This window comes from Aedes albopictus, chromosome 3 (assembly GCF_035046485.1).
Source record: "Aedes albopictus strain Foshan chromosome 3, AalbF5, whole genome shotgun sequence".
Classification (NCBI taxonomy): Eukaryota; Metazoa; Arthropoda; class Insecta; order Diptera; family Culicidae; genus Aedes; species Aedes albopictus.
This window is the reverse complement of record NC_085138.1, coordinates 9,371,800-9,399,249: the sequence shown is the minus strand read 5'-3', so window position 1 is coordinate 9,399,249 and position 27,450 is coordinate 9,371,800. Positions and strand designations below refer to the sequence as shown.

Genomic DNA, 27,450 nt, shown 5'->3' with positions numbered 1-27,450 from the left:
TTGGACGCGCTCCTTATCGACTCACCGTTTTGCAGCCCTGGGCGGATACCTGGATACCCTTAAAGAACCCAATTATAACTACTCTAGGAACTATAATCGTCTATTGAAGTGAATTTTATATGGCTTTGTTGAAGAAAATATATAGTGCTTCAGGAATCTTGGGGCCTCTAATCGGGGGGCCCGGGGAACTTGTCAACCCCCCCTTAAATCCGGGCCTGCATGTACCTACACCGTGTCCAATAAGTTCTCATACAAAATCAAATTGAACTCATTTCTCATCTGTAATTAGGATTTTCAAAGTAAATGTATTTATTGAAAGGCCATATACAGCATATGTTTTAGAATAAACTGTCTGTGGGGGTGGTGGTAGTGTCACCAAATCTCGACAGCAAACTCGTTGTTTAACGGTGTTAGCTTCAAGCTAGAACGATTTCATTTTATTCGAAGGAATTCTAAACGCTATACTTATTTGTACTTACAATTTTAGTGTACGACTATGGATTGTGTAGGAATCGTATCGGACGCTCCGCTTTAATTTAGTATTGACTAAAATTGGTAAGGTATTGATTAGGGTTATGTTAGTGTTTCTACAGATGTAACTAACTCACATATAGTATTCCACGGTGTTTAACAATAAGAAATACTTTTACAATTCAATGACAATTCAGTTTGAAATACACGGTAACTAATAAATTTGGAAATGAAACGGTTTGTTTTTAATTAAATTTGCCGAGTCACAGCGACGTGCTAGATGCAGTAATGCTATTGTATTCACCAAAACTCAGACGATGATTCTGTCACTCGTACTTCAGCTGTTGACACAACGTTCCAACATGGCCTGTCGGAAAGCGATCTTCGTCGGTGACTACGCCGCTGAACCGAGGGGTGTTGTCGGCACATGCCCCCTCCCGTAAACCTAGGTGACACCCTAGATTCTCTTGTGGATTCGTAGGTTTGCGCTCTTCTCCGACGTTCAACACCGCAAGCCTTACAGCAGGCCGCCGCAGAAGCCCATTTGCCGTTCGTACCAACGCTTGGCGGACACGCCCATCGCGTCCGGCATAGGTTGTTACCACTCGTCCCCTGATCCATTGATTTCGTTTGGTCCCGTTCACGACGAGAACCAAGTCTCCTTCAACCAGGTCCTTGGTATCCTCGAACCACTTGCTTCGTCGTGTTAGAATCGGCAGAAACTCCTTAATCCATCTCTTCCAAAACTCTCCAGTAATATGCTGAGCCATCTTCCAACTGTTACGAAGTGTAGAGCGTTCGTCAACGTCGGCTGGTTCGATCTTGTTTCCCGTTGAACTTCCCAAAAGGAAGTGATTCGGTGTCAGCGACTCTTGGTCCGCGGACTCCAAAGGAATGTATGTCAGTGGTCTAGAGTTCACTAACGCCTCGGCCTCGAAGATAATAGTTTCCAGAGTTTCGTCATTAGGTTTACGTGGATGATCTAAGGCTGAACCAATAGCTGTCTTCACCGACTTCACCAAGCGCTCCCACACGCCACCCATATGGGGAGTGGCAGGCGGAATGAACTTCCATTTGGTATCGGAATTCGTGAACGTCGTGGCAATTTTGTCGTTTCTGGACTTAATCTCTTCCTCTAACTGCTTGTTGGCACCTTGAAAACAGGTACCATTGTCCGAATAGAACACGGCAGGTGAACCGCGGCGCGAAACGAATCTTCTGATCGCCATGATGCACGATTCTGTGGACAGACCGTGGACTACTTCCATGTGTACGGCTCGAGTGGAAAAGCACGTGAAAAGAGCGATCCAACGTTTTGCTTGACTTCGACCCACTTTGACGAATACCGGTCCAAAATAATCCAGGCCGACGTATGTGAAGGGGCGGACAAAGGGTTGCAATCTTTCTTCAGGGAGAGGAGCCATTACCGGTGGTTTTGGAGTGGCTTTATTAAGTCGACACCATACGCAGGTCTTTGTCACTCGTTGCACTAGAGATCTCAGCTTTGAAATCTCGAAACGTTGTCGCAGTTCGTTGACCACGGTTTCTCGATTGGCGTGACGATAATGGCCATGAAACCAAGACACGATCAAGGTCGTTACTGCGTGCAGTTTAGGCAGGATCACTGGATATCTCGCTTGGAATGGTAGGTAATCCGCTGCTCCTATGCGGCCTCGCATTCGTAGGATTCCCTGGACATCCATGTATGGCCAAGTTTTGTAGATTAAGCTGGACTTGAGTACAGTGGCATGTTTGGCGTCTGGTGAACCACTCGTTTTTGCCAGTTTGATTCGTTCTTCTGGAAACGCCTCCGTTTGCGCCATTTTCCACAGGGCTACTTCCGCTCGTGCCAGCTCTTCTTGAGACAGAATCTCCCGCTGCAACTTCTGACCGACATTATTCCGACGTGCGCTGTCGATGAACCGAAAGATATACGCAGTTGTACGCTGCAGCTTGATCCATTTGTTGAATCGAGAGTAATCTATCAATGGTACAGGATTCCAGTGTGTTTGTACACGCCGGACTTCTTCGTGAGTTGTAGTTGTAATCCTTTGCTCTGGCCAAAGCGTTTCTTCCTGTTGTAGAAATCCAGGTCCTTTAAACCAAAGACTACTAGAATCAAGATTTGGACCATCCTTCCACTTCGTCGCGTCGTCGGAAACATTAAGCTTAGATTGTACCCATCTCCATTCATGTGGTTCACTCAATGTTAAGATTTCGCCAACTCGTACCGATACAAACTTGTGAAATCTACGATGGTCTGATCGAATCCAAGCCAAAGTTGTTGTTGAATCACTCCAGAAGAACCGTTTAGACACAGGAAGCGAGTGATATTCAAGAACCGCTGCAGCGAATCGTACTCCAAGTAGCGCGGCCTTCAGTTCGAGTCGGGGAGTGGACAACGTCTTCAAGGGAGCCACCTTGCTCTTAGCGCCTACCAGTGCTACTTGTACACGATCACCATGTACTAATCGAAAATACACCGCACAAGCATAGGCGATATCGCTGGCGTCCACGAATGTATGGACTTGCAGATCACCGAAATTCAACGGAAAATGCCTAAAGTAGCAGCGGGGAATCTTCAAATCGTTGAGCTTCGAGAAGAGAGCTACCCATCGACGCTGTTTTATGATGAGATCTTCGTTGAGAGGCTCGTCCCATCCAGTTCCAGCTGCCCAGGTTCCTTGGATGATTACTTTCCCATGGACGAGAAAGTGTGAGACAAGTCCGAGTGGATCGAAAAGACTCATCACTACCTTGAGAACCTCTCGTTTAGTAGGATTGTGCGTTGCGTCGAGTATAAATCCTAAATCGTCCCGCAGATTGAATGAATAGGAGAAACAGTCATCGTCAGGGTTCCAGGTCATTCCAAGCACAGACTCGGTGGTGGCATTTCTTTCTAACGCCAAGTTTTTCGGTACACCCGCAGTTGATTCCCCTATTAGGCGCAGAAGTTCCAACGAATTTGATCTGAAGCCACGAATTTCGAAACCCCCTTGCGAATGAATTAGTTTTACCTCTTTCACTACAGCTGTAGCCTCTTCGACGCTCGGGAAACTATCCAAATAGTCGTCGACATAATGTTTTTTTTGAATAGCAGTAGCCCCACGTGGATAGACTTCGGCGAACTCTTGCGCGTTGAGGTTTTTGACGTATTGCGCAGCAGCAGGAGAACAAGTTGCCCCAAATGTAGCTACGTCCATGATATATATCCGAATAGGTTCTGCAGGACTGTTCCGCCAAAGAAAACACTGCGCCAAACGATCTTGTTCGCGAATTGTGAGCTGGTGAAACATCTCTTTGATGTCACCACAAACTGCAACGGGAAATTGACGGAAGCTGCTAAGGACTGCCGGCAATGGAGTAAGTAGGTCGGGACCCTTCAAAAGTTTAGAGTTAAAGGAGACTCCATTTACCGTCGCGGCTGCGTCCCACACCAGTCTCACTTTATTGGGTTTTTTGGGATGAACGACGACTCCTAGCGGCAAGAACCACGTACGTTTACGATCCGCACCCTCCAATTCTGCATGCGTTGCCATGTGGGCATAGCCTTTCTGCAAATAGTCACCAATTTGTTCTCGAACTCGTTCCTGCAACGAAGGTCTCCTTGCTAGCTTACGCTCCAAGGACTGCAGTCGACGAACTGCCATTGCGTAGCTTTCCGGAAATTCGGGATTATCCTCTTTCCACAAAAGTCCGACTTCGAACCCACGTTCTGTACGCCGTGTAGTTTGTTGCAGTATATCTTTCGCACGATGTTCTTCGTTCGTCTCCAGCGGGTGGTTCAGCCCATTTGTGCCAGCATCCTCCAGCGCGAAGTAATCCGCAAGCTGATCGTTTATCAGGCGGTCATTGTCGACAGCTGCGCAGCGTGAAACTGTACGACAGCTCGTGGCGAGGATCCTCCCGCCACTGATCCGTAGACACTCCATCCCAGACGGCATTTGGCTGCTATCGGGTCCTTGGCTCCACCTTCTCGAATCTTTAACGGAACAGCCAGGCGAAGATTGTCCAAACCAATAAGAAGCTTTGGTTGAACCGACTCGTAATCATTTAATGGAAGCCCCCGCAAGTGTGGGTAACGATTGCAGAGTTCGTTGTACTTCATCGTTTGGGAAGGCAAGACCAAACAACTAACTGTTCTGACCTCGCGCAGCTTATGCCGATTTGGGCTTCCTTCACCGGAAATGTCCAGCTTGACTCGTCGAGAATTTCGTTCTTCCCTTGTTATGTTACCCGTCCACTGCAGGGTAAGAGGTTCTATGGGTCCGGATATTCCTAAGCGATCAGCGACGGTCTCCTCCAAGAATGTCGTCGATGATCCCTCATCGATGAACGCAAAAACGATTTTCTTTCGTTCCCCAGCATACAGTTCTACAGGAAGCACTCGAAACATGGAGGAAAAGCCATTGTTCTGCGTAAGATGGTTAACGGGGACATTTAGGGAGGGTGGAACGGAGAAGGCATGCAGAAGTGTGTGGTGCTTCTGAAGACAACCTTCGATCCCACATCCTTGCCAAGACTTGCAAGGCCATTTGCCGTGGCCATTCAGGCATGTACAGCACAACCCTTTTTGGTAGACAATTTGCCAACGTTCATCGAGCTTCAGTAACTTGAACTTTTGACAATCTGCTACACGATGGCCTTCTCGATCGCACGCTGCGCATGGCTTACCTGGTCTTCTATTGCTCATTGTTGAATTCATCGCGTCCATGCTTGAGACTGGCATAGATGAATGTGCATTGACACGTCGTTGATCATGCCTCAAGTTACGACTGGAGGTTGGTAACTCGAAAGTCACCTGGCTTGCTGCATCCACTAATCCAGTCATGAAATCACCAAACGTTGCGAGCGTTGCATATGGCTGCCTGTTTTTGTATATTGCCCAATCCATTTTTAGAGAACCGGGAAGCTTCTCCACCAATTCTTGCATCAGCACCGGATTCGCTAAATGCGTGTACTGCTTTGCTGCCTTCAGATGGTCCACAAGGTTTTGCACGACGAGTCCGAACTCAACCACCGTCTCGAGGCGGTCATGCCTCGGGGCTGGAACACGATGAACCTTTTCGATGAGTGTCCTTATGAGCAGTTCTGGCCTGCCATAGAGTGTGCGGAGGGTATTAATGACCTGTGGGACGCTCGCAGGTAGTAGTAATCGGCTTCGGACAGACTCGAGTGCATGCCCCTTTAAACTGCGCTGTAGCCGAATCAAATTTTCGGCATTGGTATATCCGCAGGCTGTCGTTGACTGTTCAAAACTGCAGATGAAAATCGGCCAATCTTCGGGGCTCCCAGAGAAGTTAGGCAGTTCTTTGCCCATCACCTGCCTAGCAGCAAATTGATTCGCACTAAGTGCCGCGGAGAATCCTACTGGCTCCGGGGCCCTGTATCCCGGCAACGGTTCCGGGACAGTCGTCTGCGCTGTAGGTTGTTGATTGGATTCTAATGGCGAATGGTTGTCGTTCGGTTGCAATAGATTGTCGACGAGGCGTGAGTGGGAATCCCGATTGAAGTTTCGACTTTCCTGGTTTCCGTTGCCATTACAGCTTTCCAGTAGGGCTTCTGGTCGAGAGTAAGGGTTTGGAAGTGTCTCGGATCGGTGGTACTCAGGTGCTTTGCTGGAGATTGGGCGATCTCCTGGTGGCAGAATAAAGGGAGTTTGCGACTGACGAGCCGGCGCGTGACGATGGCCTAATGCTGCTAATGAAGGATTCGATCTAATCATGGCTGGGGCCTCTTCGGCACCAATTCTCAAAGAACCGAGCTCGTCTACAATTCGGTCGGGGGAACATTGTTGCAGCCAGAGGGCGACCTGCTGATCAGAATCGGGAACCGATCCGCCTCTACTGCTACATTCACTTAACTGCCGTGCGATTGTGTTTTTCTTCTCTAGCGACTCTTTCCTAATCGTTTGCTGCTTTTTGTGAAACTCTTTTTCTTCCTGCAGTTTGCGTTGCCGCAGCTTTGCTTCTTCCTCCAAAAGTGCCTTTCTTTCTTCCAATCGACGTTCTTCTTCCTCCATCTCTTTCTTCCTCATCGCTTCTCGTGCCTCTAATTCCTGCTCCTTCAGACATTGCTCTTCTTCGACCAACTTCATTTCGGCCTGCAGACGGGCAGCTCGAAGGCTCGAAGTCGAGCTATTCGCGCTTCGAGAAAACTTCGATGCCAGACGAGTCACTTTGTTCACCGGTTGGAGTCCAGATTTAGCTGTTGATGAGCGCAGGGATCTTCCTTCCGATGGTGGTGGTTTATGAACACGACCTGACGATGTACCGGAGATAGTGGCCTTGGCTGTGCACTCCTTGCAAAGGTAGGATTGGTTAGTCACTGATTCGTCTACCCCTGCGCAGTTGAAATGCTCCCAGAGCTTACAGCCGTCGCAGGAGACCCACTTCTCGTCGTCGGAGTCTGGCCTAGTGCAGGACTTGCAACTGTATCCGGCGGGCTTCCGATGTTCCTCCATTCCGTGACCCCGTGTGATAAAATTCTTGAAGATTTTGTGGGGGTGGTGGTAGTGTCACCAAATCTCGACAGCAAACTCGTTGTTTAACGGTGTTAGCTTCAAGCTAGAACGATTTCATTTTATTCGAAGGAATTCTAAACGCTATACTTATTTGTACTTACAATTTTAGTGTACGACTATGGATTGTGTAGGAATCGTATCGGACGCTCCGCTTTAATTTAGTATTGACTAAAATTGGTAAGGTATTGATTAGGGTTATGTTAGTGTTTCTACAGATGTAACTAACTCACATATAGTATTCCACGGTGTTTAACAATAAGAAATACTTTTACAATTCAATGACAATTCAGTTTGAAATACACGGTAACTAATAAATTTGGAAATGAAACGGTTTGTTTTTAATTAAATTTGCCGAGTCACAGCGACGTGCTAGATGCAGTAATGCTATTGTATTCACCAAAACTCAGACGATGATTCTGTCACTCGTACTTCAGCTGTTGACACAACGTTCCAACATGGCCTGTCGGAAAGCGATCTTCGTCGGTGACTACGCCGCTGAACCGAGGGGTGTTGTCGGCACACTGTCCTTTATCCTTCTCTGCTGATCGCTTATGAGTCGTAAGTCCATTTCAACTGGCACGCACGCCATTTCATCGGTATTTCGTCACATTTTAACGAGTAATGGCTTAAAGTTGAAGCGAATTAGGTTCCTGTCCTCACCTTTGCTAGTAGCAACTATGACCAGAAGAGAAGAGAAATATGAGACTCCCCGCATAAACGATAACCATAAGATGTGCTTAACCACCCATTTGGGATACAATTCGAACAGTATGCGGTATTGTTGAACAGTCTGTGTTACGGTCCGTGTACGGTGTTGGTTTATTAGGGTCTGTTTTGGTAAAGTACGAAGCCGTTATATTTTTTACAAAATAAAACCTTAATCAAACAAAAATGTCCATTTACCTTTTATAATTAGATTTGTTGTGTTAAAGAAGCATGGCTGCATCTTATCTTGTTGTTTCACACCATTCTCACTTCTAAAACATGCGTGTGTCCCTATTGTGGTAAATTTTGTCCAAAATTTACGTTTTATGATGTTTATCTTTGATATAACGGTCATTTTCAAGGAAATCAGTCCAAGTTGAGCTTACTTGCAAATTTCTTACCACATCATCATCACTAAAATTGTTTTGTTTAAGCCTTAGTATATCGATTCGGTACAATACTTGGGATAATAACTCAAAATTTAACCTTATGGACTCTATTTAGCTACCGTAGAATGAAAAACTTTTCGAACATTTTTCTTGCGTGCCGGAGCAAACGGATTTCAGAAAGCGGAAGTGTACTGCTAGGCTTATAAAAAACATATAGAAAATAACGTTATTCTAAACGGTATGCTTTATTTAATCAGTAGGTTCAATACATGCATTCATTTTGAAAATATGAATAACAGTTGTGAAATAAAATTATAGAGGCTTTCCACGAAGCAGCACGAGAAAAAACCATTTTTTTAAATTTTGCATTTTTGATTTGCATATAATTTTGCACAGCTGTTCTAATCATTATAAATAACCATTTTTTCATATTTAAACTTTTTATGGAGTCTCGACTAACTTTCAAATAGGGCCTATGAAAAAATTGAACACATGCAAATGAAAAATCATATCTCTGAAACTGCTTGTTTGATCGGAAAACTGTCTTCGGCAAAGTTGTAGATTAATAAATGGTGGCTCTTAGAAAAATACACATTGAAAAATTTATTTAGTTTTTCTTCTAAAAAACTGAATTTTGTTACTAAAAATTAAATATCTCAAAAAGCTATTTTTTACCTTCGTGATATTTTGTAAAGTTCATTCTGTTGGCTACCATCTGTAAAAATTTCATAATGGTAAAAAAATGTACAAAAAAGTTATGGCACTTTGAACATTTTCGGTTATGTGTTTTTTAGAGTGTATGACGAATTCACGCAAACTCGCCGTAGGGGTTTGGCAAAACTGTCTCAGAATCCGATGGAATTTCTTAGGTTTAAAGACTATGTATTTTAAAACAAGATTGCATACGTTGTTTTTTTTTTTATTTATCTAGACTAATATTTGAAAAGGGCTAAAGTATTTGACCGTTTTTTACTCAATATAACTTAAAAATGACATTACCTACAAAAAAGTTATGTATGGGTGACTTTTAGATAATCATGTGAACTTTCATAACATTGAAAAATGTCAATACGCTTTAAAAGTCAAAAAAATGCAAATAAGAAAAATTATTTCAATTTGCAAAACATGACATTTTTGTAATTATTGAAAATTTTGCCATATATCGCAAGATGGGCACTTTTGAAGAAAAGCATCTCTGAGGTACCGTGATTACGGGTGAAATTGATCAGTGGGGTGAAATTGATCGACGTGAGGGTCATTTTCATTTGTTAAAAATATTGCTTTAAATTTAAAACAATTTGTAGAAAATGACCATCATCCGGCTAAAGGATTATTGAATGATGATTTACATGTTTTACAGTCAATTAGTCACATATTTCTGTATTAAATTCAATATTTTCCGTAATTGCGTGTTTGGAGAATCTCAAATACCCTTTCAAACTTTTGTTACCGTGGCTGTAATGAATATACGAATGGATGTTTTAGCTGCCAAGTATTTGCTAAACACGATTTCATCATCAAAAATTTTATAGATATTCAAATTTATACATAAAATTGCACTTTTCCGGAAGTAATCACTTTTTCAGTATGAAAAGTGCTTAAAGTATGCGGCGTTTTCATGAAATTTCTTAAATTTTTAAACTTGAATAATTAAAAATTGAGAAAACTCGTAAAATTTTTGCGTAGCATTTCGCATTCTGGGGTGGTTAATTCAGGTGGAAAACATATTTTTGGCACATGCAAAGGTATTTCATTTACTGACCAATTTCATCCCGAAAGCAAAATTATTGATTTTTTATTTTAAATGATATTTACCTATTGCAATAAAATGATTTGTAGTTAAAGTATCAATCTCGTTGACTGATGAGAATCGTGGTCGTACTTGTTTTATTGCTTTTAGTTTGACTTTCTTTGGGTGATCGACTGTACGTTGGATGATATCTTTAATTGGCATTTCAGTCTAATTTGGTCAATCAAAACAACTATATGTTTTCTTAACCCGACGTTTCGGTCCTTATTGGACCTTTTTCAAGGATTCTGTAATGTTTGAGTTTGACCATATCGCTGCATCCGAAATCACGGTAGCATTAGTGGAACTTTTTTGACAGCTCCTCCCATCTTAAAGTACCCATACCAAATAGAAGGCTCCTAGCAATATCATAAACTTCCCCTAAAATGCTACGTCTTTAATAGACGGTTCCTAACAACAAATACTTCATGTCATCATTTTGCGTGTTTCTCTTCAGGTGAAATCAAAAGTTTTTATCCAGGGCGTTCTTTACAGATATTTTCATATATTAAATTAAACATAGCTCCATATGTTTGATTCACAAGTCTATCTAATGCAAAGTATTTATTTCATTCTCCTATGAATAAGGAAACTTTTAAGTAGAAATTCGACTTCTGGTTGATATTCTAAATTTCTGTGTAACAGATCTGGTATTCTGATTCAAAAGAGAATCCTAAATTATATTCTTTGTATTGGATAGATTTATAATTAAAACATATAAAGCTATGTTCAATATTAATATGTGAAAATCCACGTATAAAAATACCCAAAAATTGGTTTGACTCAAAAAAAACCATTTTGTGTTGGGTTAGATTTAGATAATAGCAATTTAATTACTTTGATCCATTTTGAATTCTATTCTTAATGGTTGGTTTGGTTCTCCGAAATAGGATTAATTTAATTTCCCAAATGAGCATGTATTCCAAATTGACTTCAATTTATTTATTAACTTTTTTTTAGCGTGATCGTTTTTTCAATATTTCAATTTTTCACTTGTAAGTTCACACAAATTCCTTAAAGTCACACATACCACACTTTATTGTAGGTCATGTTATTTTTAAGTTACATTGGTATAAAAGAAATGGTCAAAAACTTAAGCCCTTTTCAAATATTAGTGTAGATAAAGAAAAAAAAACGACAAAGTATGCAACGTTGCTTTAAAGTACATAGTCTTCATACCTACACAATTTCATTGAAATCTGAGAGGGTGCTGCCAACCCCAAAATCTAGTTTGCGGGAAATTCGCCATGCACTCTAAAAAAAACACGCAACCAAAAATGTTCAAAGTGCCATAACTTTTTTGTACATTTTTTTACCATTATAAAAATTTTACAGATGATAGTTAACAGAATGAACTTTATTCTCACAAAAAAACACGAAGGTAGAAAAATAGCTTTTTGAGATATTTAATTTTTAGTAACAAAATTCAGTTTTTTCAGAAGAAAAACTAAATAAATTTTTCAATGTGAATTTTTCTGAGATCCGCCATATATTATTCTACAACTTCGCTAAAGACACCTTTCCGATCGAACAAGCCGTTTCCGTGTTATAATTTTGTATTTGCTTGTGTTCCATTTTTTCATAGGCCCTATTTGAAAGTTAGTCGAGACAAAATATGAACTTTTGATATGAAAAAATGGTTTCTCACATAAAAAGGAATAGTATACAAAAATATCAAGTAGATTAAAAAACATCGATTAAAATGGATTCGTGCTGGTCCGTGGAAAGCCTCTATATTTTCTAAATTTGTATTTTGTATGAGAACTTATTGGACACGGTGTATAAATAAAATGTTGGTCGCCCCTGTCAGTAGAATAAAGCCAGGTTGAATCTTCCAAGAAATGTGTTCGCTAACTCTAATCCAAGCGAAATTTACGTCACCCAGTGTAAGATAAGCCGCGATTTGCGAATCGCATTCGCCTGGTTTGTCTAGCGTTGTATGGTGGGTGAGAAGTGAGCAGCATATCGTAGCTCTTCGAGTGTTTCATAGAGCTACCAATGTACCTATTAGTAAAGGCAGAGGTGGCCAAGTTGAATGACATCTATCGAGGTGGTCTTTCGCAATTCGCCCGCCCGCCTCACTAAGGGGATTCAGGCGGCCAAAAATCGAAAATCGACTTTATTCAATTTGAGATTTAGGTTCGGTAGTTGAAAGTAGACCACTTGGACCAGTAAACCCCAGAATATTAGTTTGCTAATCCCTATATCAAACGGGCAATTGGCATTTTTTGATAAAATGAATGAAATGGTCAACTTCGCATATCTATGGCTTAAATGAAAAAAGTTGAACTTTGAAAGCAGATTCTTGAAGGTTGTTTATAAACCTGTCGAATGATATATCAGACGTTGAAAGGTTGATTGTAAAAGTATTAAATGGTGCTACATTAAAAAAATCAAATTTTCCCCATACAAACAGTTCCATACAAAAAAAAGTTTCGCTTCGGGACTGCTTCTATGTCTTTGTTTAGGATCCCTGGGAGACAATGAAATCAAATTTGGCTGCTATTATGCAATTCCAATCAAGTTGTCGGCGATGACTGAGATATTGCTATATAAAATCTCCCTATTGGCCATTAAAAACCTCTGAGGAAACATTTGGTCGTCTTGGCCACTTTTCTCGGTAGATCAATCATAGCGCAGTCTAAATCTGGTCTTGGATTTCTTAGCGAAGCGCGTTTTTACGAATTGGAATGCATTTTGTAAATAGTAACAGAAATCCTTAAACGCCTAAAAGTATGCAATGCACTAATAATTTCATGCTGTTTGAAACTGTCGCATTAAAACAACCTGTTCAACATGTTTTTCATATTTTTCAGGCATAAACCCTACGAATAGGAGCAAGACATTATGAAATTGACGCGAAAATAATTTTGGCCACCTGTTTGTATGGAGCCGCCCCATAGTGCGCCTGGCTGCCCGTTTCAAATGCACTGCAGCAGCATCACTTTGCATCGCATCTAAACCGTTAGCAGGTGTGTGCGGCGTTGGTTGTTGCTATTCGAGTTTGGGTTAGCTCGCAAAAGGCCAAACCACTATGAAACTGAAGCATACACCTATGCACACCTTTAAACCTCAAACATGGGACTTGTCGCGGTTTGCTGTCTAGTGTCAGTATAAGAGAAGCTTGTTCAAACCGGTGGTTAATCAAACATCACCGCAAAGCAACCTTCTGTGCGGACGAGATTAGCCAAGCTGGTTCATGAACTTGTGTGGGCAAGATGCATTTTCACTGTTAGAGCTGCGTTGAACTATTTATACGTGCAATCTGCAGCAAAGTGTAAAAATACCAATCGTTTATATGCCGTGTGTGTGCGGAATGTTTTCGACGCCGATAGTGGACGGTAGTAAACGTGACTGAAACCGGTCTGGTTCAAGGTTAGTCAACGGTACGTGCCATTAGATGCAATTTGTGACGCTTTTGTTAATCAATTCAGAACAATGAGAAGAAAACAAAGGATGGATTCTAATTGAATCATTTTTATACAGGTAACATTTCTGGACAGTGAAGCAGACCTGGTGTGATGGTTGAAGTCCGTGGCTATCACGCCGAGGACCTGGGATCGAATTCCACTCCCGCCATACTCATAAAATGTGAGTTCCAGGGTTGTTACAACAGCGCGGATTTCGCGAATTCCGCGGATTTCGCGATTTTCGCGGATTTGGCGCGGATTTACCCATGGAATTCGGCCCTCGCGCGGATTTAGCGCGGAAATGATTTTTGTAGTGTGTACAGCGAAATATTTGAATGAGTATCGGCACTTGAATTAGAAATTATGAAAAGTAAACATTTGTTTAGCCCTCCTAAGATGTTAGAATTTTTGCACCACGATAGCGTAGTGTACGTTCAGCGTGCCTTACTGAGTCATGTTGACCTTAACATCCTACTAGTGAAGAATTTGGAGCAAGTTTTCGTTTTGGTTTGCGGCACTCGTTTACGAATTTCATCAGCTCTTCAAAATATTTCTTTGAAGAAATTGTGCAACGATTCTTCCAATTCCATTGCGGGTATGATGTGCATCTTTATTCAACTTTCGAGTTCTCGTTTCTCAAAAAAAAAAATTAAATTTGTTTCTAGCAATTCCTTCGAATTTCGACTGTTGGTTATGTTGGGAGGTATGGCGTTCAGTCTTTGGAGGAATAACTCAAAAATGGATTCTTAAGTTTTCATCCGACGTTTCGGTCGCTATATTGGGCCTTTTCTGGGAATTATCTATGCTCCGTTTTATCGTAAGTATGAGCAGACTGCATAGTCCACATTCGTCCCAGACGTAACGTATCGTCCGCCGCCGGCGGCGGTGTTCCTTTGAATGTAATATCCGAAAGATATCCGTTTATCGGAAGCCGAAAGGGTAATAGTAATCTGCCCGAGTTACTGGTACAATTTTGAAAGGCACCAGCTACACTGTGGTGCATAATTGATCGGACAAACGCCGATTTTCATACAAAATAACCAAGTTTGAGATGCTGTAACTATGGTTTGCTTTGGTGGATTGAGCTAAATTTTTGACACGGAACTACGAATATGCTGAATTTTGTGTAGGGTGCGAGCACCGGTTTTGGCCAGTCTAAGAGAAATCATTATTATAAAAATAGCCAATAATCCTATGGAAACAACCAATGCGTCAAATGAAAGGTTTATATCTACACTTTATAAAAAATGCAGAAATCAAGCTAATACTTGATTTTTGTATTAAAAGTGCCACTGGCCAAAATAGAAGCTTCGCCGCAGTTTTGGCCATATTCTTAAGCTGACTGGAATGATGACTCACAGCATAAAACAGTCAAACATCGTTCGAACCGTAATAGGAGAAGGCCATTCGAGAAAGTCAACCAGGATTTCGACAATAACTATAATAATGTATATTTCAACTATAACAAAAACGTGGACAACAACATCAATAATAAGCGCAGTACCATTTGGACGAAAGGCGGTAGTACACCACCTGACAAAGCACTTTTGGAAGCAGCTAAGCGTCAATTCGCTCCTGCAGTTTTAACCAACAGCCAGTTTATACGATTCAGACAGGGTGAGACTCTCAACCCTTCAATTCAGACGAGTGGCTCCCGACATACAGCAGACGAGTCTTGGAGCATGATGCAACCGTTATCATCCAGGACATCACAGAGGGACCCGATTTTTCTATACTAAGGACGCAATACTCGCAAGAGGATAATAGTAAGTCAGAAATATGTTTTTCTAGTAAAGAGGTTATCGTATATTGCCAAAATTTTAACCGAATGAAAGGCGCCAAAAAAGTTAATGAAATATATAGGCAGGTTGCCGCTAGTAATTTCTCTGTCATATTAGGTACAGAAACGAGCTGGGACGAAAGCATAAGTAGCGAGGAAGTTTTTGGAAGTCGATTTAACGTTTTTAGAGATGATCGTGACAAAGCAGTAGCTAATAAGAAATCTGGCGGAGGAGTATTAATCGCAATTAGTGCCAATTACGAGTCGGAGCAAATTTCAACCAGCAAGTGTAAAGAATTTGATCATGTTTGGGTCAAATCATCAATAGGGAATCAGGTTCATATATTTGCAACGGTATATTTTCCACCTGAATATGCTAAAAAAGAGTCATACTTAAAATTTTTCACTATTGCTGAGCAAATTATTTCAAAGTTCAGTCCAGAGACAAATATTCACGTATATGGCGATTTCAATCAACGCTCTGTAAATTTTGTTATTGATGACGAAAATGACTCTCTATTGATACCAATTGTGGGAGACAATGAAACACTCCAATGCCTTTTCGAAAACAGTTCTGAAATTGGTCTCAATCAAGTCAATCATATTAGAAATGAGAGTAATTCCTATTTAGATTTACTTTTTACTAATATGACTGATGATTTTTGTGTGACAGAATCATTAAGCCCGTTATGGAAAAATGAAAAATTTCATACCGCAATTGAATTTTCCATTTTCGTACATAGTACCTCGGTGAGGCCTGATGACAATTTTTTCGAACCAAGCTTCGATTACAAAAATGCTAACTTTGAACTCATTAAAAGAAAACTGAACTGTATAGATTGGCAGACTCTTATTCGTGACTCAAACATTGATCAGGGTGTCGATATATTCTATCGTACTATCTTCGATATAATTGAACAGACTGTTCCTAAAAAGCGGAAGAAAGTGAACATACATAGAGTACCTGTATGGTACAATCATGACATAGTAAATCTTAAGAATAGAAAACAAAAGGCTCATAAAGCCTACAAACGCAATAGGAACGATTCAAACCTTGCGTTCTACTTGTCTATATGCGATCAGTTAAACTTAGAGATTAAAAGAGCACATGAAAGCCATATCAACAAAATTGAAAGCAATATCAAGTCAGACCCTAAATCGTTTTATGAATACGTAAAAGACAAACAAAAATCCAACAACTTTCCATCAAATATGCAATTAAATGAAAAGGTAGGAAATAATTCAGATGATATAAGTAATTTGTTCGCCGATTTCTTCCAGAACATTTATACAACTCATGAAAATAATATAAGAGATTACGATTATTTCTCTTTCCTTCCAGAACCGACCAAAGACATTGCAGTAGATAATATATCTCCTATTGAGATTTTACAGCGCCTTGAAACCTTAGATCCCTCTAAGAGTGCTGGACCAGATGGTCTACCACCAGTCCTTCTGAAGTCACTTTCGAAAGAGCTAGTTAAACCACTTTTCTGGCTATTTAACTCATCTCTTAAGTCCAACTATCTTCCGCATATTTGGAAAGAATCTTTTTTAGTCCCAATTTTTAAATCAGGTAAAAAATCTGATATCAAAAACTATCGCGGAATAGCCATTTTATCCTGTATCCCTAAATTATTTGAATCAATAATCAATGACAAGATATTCTCTCAAGTCAAATGTCTAATAACTTGTAATCAACATGGTTTTTTCAAAGGACGATCAACGACCACTAATCTATTGCAATTTGTAACATTTTCAATTAACGCCATGGATAGAGAGCATTATGTTGAAACACTGTACACTGATTTCAGTAAGGCATTCGATAGAGTTGATATTGCTTTATTACTATTTAAATTAGGTAGGCTTGGTTTCAATCCTGGATTGTTAAAGTGGATACAATCGTACCTATCCGATAGAACCCAAAGAGTGAGATTTGAACATAGTATATCCACAAAAATAATTGAGGTTACATCCGGGGTACCACAAGGATCTCATCTTGGTCCTCTATTGTTCATTTTATTTGTCAATGATGAAGAACGTGTCTTGAATCGCCTCAATGTTCTAATATATGCTGATGATATGAAACTGTTTCTTGAGATATGTAATTCAGCAGATCTTGATGTATTTCAAAACGAAATAGATGTTTTCCATAACTGGTGTCAGAAAAACATGCTTGAAATCAATGTTAAAAAATGCGTTTCTATTTCATTTATGTACAAGAAAATATACGGTTGAGCCAACAGCTATTTACCTTAATAAAATACCAGTTGAACGATGTAAGCAGGTTAGAGATTTAGGTATAATTCTTGACTCTTAATTGTGTTTTAATGATCACTACAACAACATCATATACAAAGCAAGTAACAAGCTAGGATTCATAAAGAGATTCAGTTACCATTTCAATGACCCTTACACAATCAAGGCATTGTATGTTACATATGTTAGACCACTTCTTGAATATTGTAGTATTGTTTGGGCTCCATATCATGAAACGCATATAAATCGTATAGAGTCTGTTCAAAAACAGTTTTTGCTTTTTGCGCTTCGTAAGCTTGGCTGGACGACACTACCTTTGCCCTCTTATGAATCGCGATGTTTGCTAATAAATTTGGTTGGTCTCAAAAAAAGAAGAGAATTTGCCATGATAGCCTTCATCAACGATGTTATACATATCACAGAAAGTCGACAGCGCAGTTATGCTAGAAAATCTAAATTTTTACGCTCCCACTCGTCAACTAAGAAATAGGAATCTATTTTATATTAAATACCAAAGAACTGATTATGGCATTAATGGGCCTATTAATAGAATGATGTCGTGCTATAATAGTTATTGTGAAGCAATTGATATAACAATGAATAGATCGAAACTTAAACATGTTTTCTTTTCAAGATACACAAGGCAATAAGACAGGTGAAAATAGAAATTAAGAATTTCATTGTTACAGACGTTATTTATTATAAATTTTACTGTAAAATTTGGTCTACGTATTGATTGACGACAAATAAATAAATAAATAAACTTTGGTTTCTATTTTGGCCAATCACGTGTATTTCTTATGGGAGTGGCCAAATTAGAAGCACCCTGGCCAAAATAGACATATGGGAGCTGATTTTTTTAGGGAAAATTATTTTTTACTTCAGTTTTTTATCAAAATGTATGGTTTTCAAAACTTTAATCATCATATTACTTTAGAATCTACTAAAAAATAAAATTATACCGATTTAGGTCGTAGCAGGCTGAATACCGCACTATGGCCAAAACTCCGGGCTGGCCAAAACTGAAGCTTCTACCCTATACAAAGTATAAAATGTTTTCGTTCACAGGTCTGGGCGTGGCAAGGCGTTGAAAATATTGCAAAAGTGATCGGACAGCGGTACCCCTTTGATTTACACGCGTGCCGCTGTCCGATCACTTTTGCAATATTTTCAACGCCTTGCCACGCCCAGACCTGTGAACGAAAACATTTTATACTTTGTATACACAAAATTCAGCATATTCGTAGTTCCGTGTCAAAAATTGAGCTCAACCCACCAAAGCAAACCATAGTTACAGCATCTCAAACTTGGCCATTTTGTTTGAAAATCGACGTTTGTCCGATCAATTATGCACCACAGTGTATATATTTTGAAGACATTTCTAGATAAATCCCTAGATTATTTCGGGAAAAAATCTTTTGAAGGGTATCCTAGAGAAAACTGCTAGTAAAAACTTTGGCGAAAAACTCTGGGGGATCTCTGTCGGTATTCCTGGATATATTACTGCAGGAGTTCTTGGAGAAACTCCTAAAAAATCCAGGAAAATCCTGTAGGAATTTCAAAGGACTCCAGCAAGTAAATCTTGAAAATTGTCAACATTGTCCTTCTAGGATTTTTCCAGTGATTATCCATTTTAAGGGACGTTTTCCTCTGGGCAGAAGCACAACCTTGTGATCAGCTTGATTGCTGTCAGGTCTCGGGGCTTAAATGTATCTTTACTCTACAGAGAAAGATGCACACTCGTGGTGTCAAAAAGAACCGATACTTTTCGTGATCAAACGAAGAAGCGTCACGGCTCTTTTTTGTTGTTTTTGATATATTTGATTTCTATTTCCATAAGGAAGGAGGTTGTTACACAATTTACCCTTCTATTTTTTAAAATTATTATTAACCAAGCTTCTAATATTGAAGACACAAGATCAAGAATCACAAGAAGAGCTGTTTATGCTAGTTCACACATTCTTTTACAGCTCAATTCGCAAAATCAATCTCCCACCTTTCCTCATCCTTAAGGCCACGCAAAACTTTAAAGCCACATGGCTAAAGAGGTTGCAATACCTACTCCCAAATTCCACGGTATATTATGGACGATGTGAGTTCTTGGACTTGCATTGGAGACTTGGCCCCATGACCCCCTTGTGCATCAATAAAATAAAATAAGATTACTCATTTTAAGGGACGTTTTCTCAGGTTTTGCCAAGTATTCTCCTTGGAAAATTCCTCACTGAAGATTCATTCAAGAACTACTAAGACATTACTCAAAAAATATTCGAAGTGATCTTATGAGAATTTTTCATGAGTATCCTTCTCAAATTCATACTGGTTTCAAAAAATTATTTAAAAAAATTGTTCGGGTTACTGTCTCCAAAAATATTCAGTAATACTTAAAGAAAGCCAAGAAAGTTATATTCTGTTTATTTCAAAGATTTTTTTTTCAGTTTCTTATAATTTTTTTTTTTTTTGGAATTCTTTTCCTAGTTCTTGGGATGTTTCTCCTGAGATTTTGTATAGAAAATTCTTTTCAAAAATCGCCCAATGGATCTTTAACCCTAAAAGGGATACCTGGGGTCCATTGGACCCCAGGCGTCTTTCAGAGCTCGTCTTTGATGGAACACACTCAGCGAGGTGACGAAACTGAGGCCATGAAGGTATCCCTTTTAGGGTTAAGAAATGTTTTTGAAAAAAAAATAACGAAAGTTTTGCCGAAACGTCTTCAAACTCACTTTCAGAAAGCATGAGTTGCGTTGATTTACGAATCAAAAGTTTATTCTTCATCCAGCAGTCCATTCCAGTTTAATGGATTTAATGGATTTCTTCAATAACGTGAAGAAAGAAAAAAAATACCTTCACGCTCTCGCGGATTTGGCGCGAATTTATTTCCAGTATCGCGCGGATTTGGCGCGGATTCAAATTTAGCTCGCGCGGATTTGGCGCGGATTTTTTTCCACCCTTCTCGTAACAACCCTGGAGTTCTTCCTTTGGAAGTGAAGTGGTAAAGCTGTGGATCCCGATTATGAACTAGCCCCGGCCCTGGAGTGCCGTGAACTTTTCTGATGTGCTCCGCAGGCCCTTGAGCCGAAACAAAAGGAAAAAGCTCATATTTATGTAGGTCAAAACATAGAGGTTGCTGATGATTGAAATCTGTTTCTTTCTGGCTCACATATGTTTTCATCAGGAGACAGATTTCAATCATCAGCAACCTCTATGGAACGTCTTTTTTGGTTTTTTTTATTGTTTAGTAAAATTAGTGTATTTACGGCATTTTTCAGAATCTTTCCTAAAATCTTCAAACGTGCTATGACATTTTTCGGTATCCTCTTAAAACATTTGGGTCTTCACCTATTTTTTGAATTTCTAGAGCTCTGAGAATAATTCTCAGTGCTCTAGAAAGACTAACATTTTAAAAGGGCGTAACAGCCATTGCGAATTTCTGTTTCTCCTGTTTCTCCTGAGCGTATATCCCATTATTCATTAAATCTCTGGCCAGTAACAGGTAGACCACACTCTCTTCTACCTGATAACGGGAGAAGTTTGCATGAATAAATTGAAATACGCCCAAGAGGGACAGAACAAGCTGAGGCGTGCAATGGTTGTTGCGCCCTTTTCTCATGTTGGTCTAGTTTATATTACGATTTTTTAAGATTGTTTTTGTCGGTAACTACAAAGGAAGGATATTTTACGAAGGTTTAAAAGACACGTGCTTTTTGTGTCACGGAGTTGGACATCGACGAGACGTTTTGCCTCAGCGACAGCCCCGGAACAACAAAGAAAAACCCAAATTAATCCACCTAGAGGTGATAGTGCCTTTCTCGTCGTATATGTTCTCACGATCTTTCCGTCGACGTAAGTCAAAGTGTTCCTGATATTTTTTTTTTTAATACAAACATTTTATCAAAGCCATCATTGAATTGACTTAAAACTTATTGATGGCACATACTCCGACGTTGTGTTCAGTGTAAAAGCAGAGCTGAATAATATCAGATTTCTCAGTTGACTGCTTGAGTACCTTCACTAACATTGGGAGCTGATCAATATCAAGACGATACTAACAAGCTAAGATATAACTTTTTACACATTCACAGATCACTTTGCGGTCTTCGATAAAGTTTTTTTTTTGCACATTCTAGGTTATATTTTATTGACCGTTAAAAACAAGAACGTAGTGAGTATAGTGAGACGCCTGTTTGTATGTGGGTTTGATATGTCAATATTTTGTTCTCTTACACATATTTATCGCTTGCATTGATTTTATTTACTTTCGTAGTTCCGTAGTTTCGTAGCTGGGAACAGCTTTCATCGTGATGGGTGATATGCAGAGGCGCGTGATCGGTTGGTGGCCGATCGACGAAAGAATGTGCAGGTTGAGGATCAAGGGCCGATTCTTCAACTTTAGCATAATAAACGTGCACAGCCCACACTCCGGAAGTACTGATGATGACAAGGACGCATTTTACGCGCAGCTCGAACGCGAGTACGACCGCTGCCCAAGCCACGACGTCAAGATCATCATAGGAGATTTGAACGCTCAGGTAGGCCAGGAGGAGGAATTCAGACCGACGATTGGTAAGTTTAGCGCCCACCAGCAAACGAACGAAAACGGCCTACGACTCATTGATTTCGCCGCCTCCAAAAATATGGCCATACGTAGCACCTTTTTCCAACACAGCCTCCCTTATCGTTACACCTGGAGATCACCACAGCAGACGGAATCTCAAATCGACCACGTTCTGATTGACGGACGGCACTTCTCCGACATTATCGACGTCAGGACCTATCGTGGCGCCAACATCGACTCCGACCACTATCTGGTGATGGTCAAACTGCGCCCAAAACTCTCCGTCATCAACAATGTACGGTACCGGCGACCGCCACGGTACAACCTAGAGCGACTGAAGCAACCGGATGTCGCCTCAGCATACGCGCAGAATCTCGAAGCCGCGTTGCCAGACGAGGGCGAGCTCGATGAGGCCCCTCTAGAGGACTGCTGGAGTACAGTGAAAGCAGCCATCAACGACGCAGCCGAGAGCACCATCGGGTACGTGGAACGGAATCGACGGAACGAATGGTTCGACGAAGAGTGCAGAACGGTTCTGGAGGAGAAGAACGCAGCGAGGGCGGTAATGCTGCAGCAAGGGACTCGACAGAACGTGGAACGTTACAAACAGAAGCGGAAACAGCAGACCCGCCTCTTTCGGGAGAAAAAGCGCCCCCTGGAAGAAGCGGAGTGTGAAGAAATGGAACTGCTGTGCCGTTCCCAAGAAACACGGAAGTTCTATCAGAAGCTCAACGCATCCCGCAACGGCTTCGTGCCGCGAGCCGAAATATGCAGGGATAAAGACGGAGGCCTCTTGACGGACGGACGTCAGGTGATCGAAAGGTGGAAGCAGCACTTCGATCAGCACCTGAACGGCGTGGAGAACGTAGGCACGGGAGCCCACGGCAACGGAAGGAACGACGACGCCAGTGCAGCGGAGGACGGAAATGATCCAACTCCCACGCTGAGGGAAGTTAAGGATGCCATTCACCAGCTCAAAACCAACAAAGCAGCTGGTAAGGATGGTATCGCAGCTGAACTCATCAAGATGGGCCCAGAAAAGTTGGCCGCCTGTCTGCATCGGCTAATAGTCAGGATCTGGGAAACCGAACAGCTACCGGAGGAGTGGAAGGAAGGGGTAATCTGCCCCATTCACAAGAAAGGCGACCATTTGGAATGTGAGAACTTCAGGGCGATCACTATTTTGAATGCTGCCTACAAAGTGCTATCCCAGATCATCTTCCGCCGTCTGTCACCTAAAACAAATGAGTTCGTGGGAAGTTATCAAGCCGGCTTCATCGACGGCCGGTCGACAACGGACCAGATCTTTACCGTACGGCAAATCCTCCAGAAATGCCGTGAATACCAGGTCCCATCGCACCACCTGTTCATCGACTTCAAAGCGGCATACGATAGTATCGACCGCGCAGAGCTATGGAGAATCATGGACGAAAACGGCTTTCCTGGGAAGCTGACTAGACTGATTAAAGCAACGATGGACGGTGTGCAAAACTGCGTAAGAGTTTCGGGTGAACTATCCAGTTCATTCGTATCTCGCCGGGGACTGCGACAAGGTGACGGACTCTCATGTCTACTCTTCAACATCGCGCTGGAAGGTGTGATGCGACGAGCCGGGCTCAACAGCCGGGGAACGATTTTCACAAAATCCGGTCAATTTGTGTGCTTTGCGGACGACATGGACATTATCGCTAGAACATTTGGAACGGTGGCAGAACTGTACACCCGCCTGAAACGCGAAGCAGCAAAGGTCGGACTGGTGGTGAATGCTTCAAAAACAAAGTACATGCTGGTAGGCGGAACCGAACACGACCGGATCCGTCTGGGTAGTAATGTTACGATAGACGGGGATAGTTTCGAGGTGGTGGAGGAATTCGTCTACCTCGGATCCTTACTGACGGCTGACAACAACGTGAGCCGTGAAATTCGGAGGCGCATCATCAGCGGAAGTCGGGCCTACTACGGGCTCCAGAAGAAACTGCGGTCGAAAAAGATTCACCCACGCACCAAATGCACCATGTACAAAACGCTAATAAGACCGGTGATCCTCTACGGGCACGAGACATGGACCATGCTCGAGGAGGACCTACAAGCACTCGGAGTTTTCGAGCGACGCGTGCTAAGAACGATCTTCGGCGGTGTGCAGGAGAACGGTGTGTGGCGGAGAAGGATGAACCACGAGCTCGCTGCACTTTACGGCGAACCCAGCATTCAGAAGGTGGCCAAAGCCGGAAGGATACGGTGGGCAGGGCATGTTGCAAGAATGCCGGACAACAACCCTGCAAAGCTGGTGTTTGCAACGGATCCGGTTGGCACAAGAAGGCGTGGAGCGCAGAGAGCACGATGGGCGGACCAGGTGGAGCGTGACTTGGCGAGCATTGGGCGCGACCGAGGATGGAGAGCGGCAGCCACAAACCGAGTATTGTGGCGTACTATTGTTGATTATGTCTTGTCTTAATGATGTTGAACAAATAAATGTATGTATGTATTTCGTAGTTCCGGCGAAGCATCAAACGCTGGTTGTGCAACCCTACCAATAGTCTCTAATGTGGTATGAGCCTATTTTCTAGTTAACCGTTCCTCAGGTTATTAAAAAAGCCGTGATGTGATGTGTCGCATGGTACATTTGGTTACTTTCCGGAACAGGTCCGGAGCACCACCGGTTCTCCCAAATATAGTCTGAGGCAATATCATTAGGTTACCCAAAAAAAAAAACCACGATTTGATTTATCTTATGCATGGGTACAAATCACTTTTACATTTGACCACTTCCAGTGGGACACTCAGAACTAGTTTCGGGACACTACCGGTTGTCTAAAATATGGTCTGAGGCTATGTTCTTACGAATCGATCATCGTGTTATCAAAAAAGGGTCTCCAGTTGGCCTAGTGGTTAAGGCTATGAATCGCCAATCCGGAAACGGCGGGTTTGATTCCCGTTCCGGTCGGGAACATTTTCTCGACTTCCTGAGCATAGTGTATCATTGAACTTGCCTCACAATATAAAAATTCATACAATGGCGGGCAAAGAAAACCCTTCAATTACTAACTGTGGAAGTGCTCTAAAGAACACTAAGTAGAAGAGAGGCAGGCCAAGTTCCAATGCGAACGTCGAGCTATAAAGAAGAAGAAGAAGTTATCAAAAAGCTGCTATTTGATGTACTGTCAAACCCCGCGTATTCATCACTCTTTAATAAGACACTTTTTAACTTGTACCCCGCTCATTCGAAATTTGTTGAATTAAAAAAATGATCAAATGTCTCAGTGTAATACACTGTAAATACGAATAATACGATATTGTGATGTTACATACACCCGCAGCGGCTCCTCGTGCAGCTGCTACTTCCGAAAGTTCTAATTTGGTGCATTCCGACACCTGATCCGTTTGGTGATCAACCGCAGTGAACCTCGGAAGCCAACAATCGTAAAATGTACAAGCACCACCACAATATCTGTAAGATTTGTGTTCAAAAACAAATCATACAATCTAAACAAAACTAAAATAGAGTTAGTTTATCGAATTGAAAGTTTACACAGGTAATTTGACAGCAATCATTGTCGAATCAGCGTGGTTTTATGGTACGACACGCATGGATTTGATTCAATTTCACATTTACAACTTTCGGTTCACATTTTATCACTTACTGATTGTCCCTGATATGGTCTTAGACTTGTTTCATGCAAATTATTAATCAGTTCTCCTAAAAAGTCGCAAATTGATGTAATGCATGTATGGGTTTGGTTCATTCGTGCATTTCGCCAGTTCCGGCGAGGCACTCGAATCTGGTTCCGGAACACTACTGACCTGAGACTATTTTCTTGCTGACCGTTCTTCGCGTTATCGAAGAAGCCGTTATTTAGTGTGCTGCGTGTATGCGTTTGGTTTTTTTTTTTCTACATTTGACCACTTCCGTCGGGGCACCTGGAACCGGTTTCGGCACACTATTGGTTTTCCAAAGTATGGTCTATGATTTTTTTTTGTTAACCGTTCATCAGCTACTTAGTGTTCTTTAGAGCACTTCCACAGTTAGTAATTGAAGGGTTTTCTTTGCCCGCCATTGTATGAATTTTTATATTGTGAGGCAAGTTCAATGATACACTATGCTCAGGAAGTCGAGAAAATGTTCCCGACCGGAACGGGAATCAAACCCGCCGTTTCCGGATTGGCGATTCATAGCCTTAACCACTAGGCCAACTGGAGACCCTTTTTTGATAACACGATGATCGATTCGTAAGAACATAGCCTCAGACCATATTTTAGACAACCGGTAGTGTCCCGAAACTAGTTCTGAGTGTCCCACTGGAAGTGGTCAAATGTAAAAGTGATTTGTACCCATGCATAAGATAAATCAAATCGTGTTTTTTTTTTTGGGTAACCTAATGATATTGCCTCAGACTATATTTGGGAGAACCGGTGGTGCTCCGGACCAGTTCCGGAAAGTAACCAAATGTACCATGCGACACATCACATCACGGCTTTTTTAATAACCTGAGGAACGGTTAACTAGAAAATAGGCTCATACCACATTAGAGACTATTGGTAGGGTTGCACAACCAGCGTTTGATGCTTCGCCGGAACTACGAAAGTAAATAAAATCAATGCAAGCGATAAATATGTGTAAGAGAACAAAATATTGACATATCAAACCCACATACAAACAGACGTCTCACTATACTCACTACGTTCTTGTTTTTAACGGTCAATAAAATATAACCTAGAATGTGCAAAAAAAAAAAACTTTATCGAAGACCGCAAAGTGATCTGTGAATGTGTAAAAAGTTATATCTTAGCTTGTTAGCATCGTCTTGATATTGATCAGCTCCCAATGTTAGTGAAGGTACTCAAGCAGTCAACTGAGAAATCTGATATTATTCAGCTCTGCTTTTACACTGAACACAACGTCGGAGTATGTGCCATCAATAAGTTTTAAGTCAATTCAATGATGGCTTTGATAAAATGTTTGTATTAAAAAAAAAAATATCAGGAACACTTTGACTTACGTCGACGGAAAGATCGTGAGAACATATACGACGAGAAAGGCACTATCACCTCTAGGTGGATTAATTTGGGTTTTTTTTTCTACATTTGACCACTTCCGTCGGGGCACCTGGAACCGGTTTCGGCACACTATTGGTTTTCCAAAGTATGGTCTATGATTTTTTTTTGTTAACCGTTCATCAGCTTTCCTAAAGAGTAATTAAATGTGTCGAATTTATGGGTTTGGTTCTCCTTTACATTTGACCACTTCCGATGGGGCAACCGTAATCGGTTGCGGAACACTACCGGTTGTCCCCAATATGGCCGGAAACTTTTTTTTTGTTGAATCAAGATGCTTTAAAATCCGCGATTTGATGTGTCGCTTGCATGGGTTTGGTTCCCTTTTATATTTGGCCATTTCCGGCGGGACACTCGGAACCGGTTCTGGATCACAACCGATTCAGATATGTTCTGAAAATATTTTCCTGCTTACTGTTCATCAGGATATCAAAATAGCCACGATTTGATATGTCCCTTGCATGGGTTTGATTAACTTTTATACTATGCCACTTCCGGCGGAACATCTGGAACCGGT

The 27,450-nt window shown here is 41.3% G+C and overlaps 3 protein-coding genes across 6 annotated transcripts in view; 2 read left to right on the top strand and 1 right to left on the bottom strand.

Moving 5' to 3' along the window:
- Positions 1-27,450, top strand: part of LOC109421739 (uncharacterized) — a 118,472-nt gene that overhangs the window by 10,958 nt on the left and 80,064 nt on the right. The window lies entirely within an intron of this gene.
- Positions 798-4,121, bottom strand: LOC134290125 (uncharacterized). Its single transcript, XM_062857163.1, has one exon. It carries the CDS (start codon positions 4,119-4,121, stop codon positions 798-800), a length of 3,324 nt encoding a protein of 1,107 aa, XP_062713147.1.
- On the top strand, positions 15,116-18,408 carry LOC134289790 (uncharacterized). The gene is made up of 2 exons (XM_062856302.1): positions 15,116-16,866; positions 16,929-18,408. The coding sequence occupies exons 1-2, from the start codon at positions 15,116-15,118 to the stop codon at positions 16,930-16,932; spliced, it is 1,755 nt and encodes a 584-aa protein (XP_062712286.1). The 3' UTR covers positions 16,933-18,408.

Excerpts from the sequence above, each read along its gene's own strand:
- LOC134290125 (XM_062857163.1), bottom strand. The coding sequence starts at position 4,121 with ATGGCAGTTCGTCGACTGCAGTCCTTGGAGCGTAAGCTAGCAAGGAGA.
- LOC134289790 (XM_062856302.1), top strand. The coding sequence starts at position 15,116 with ATGAAAGGCGCCAAAAAAGTTAATGAAATATATAGGCAGGTTGCCGCT.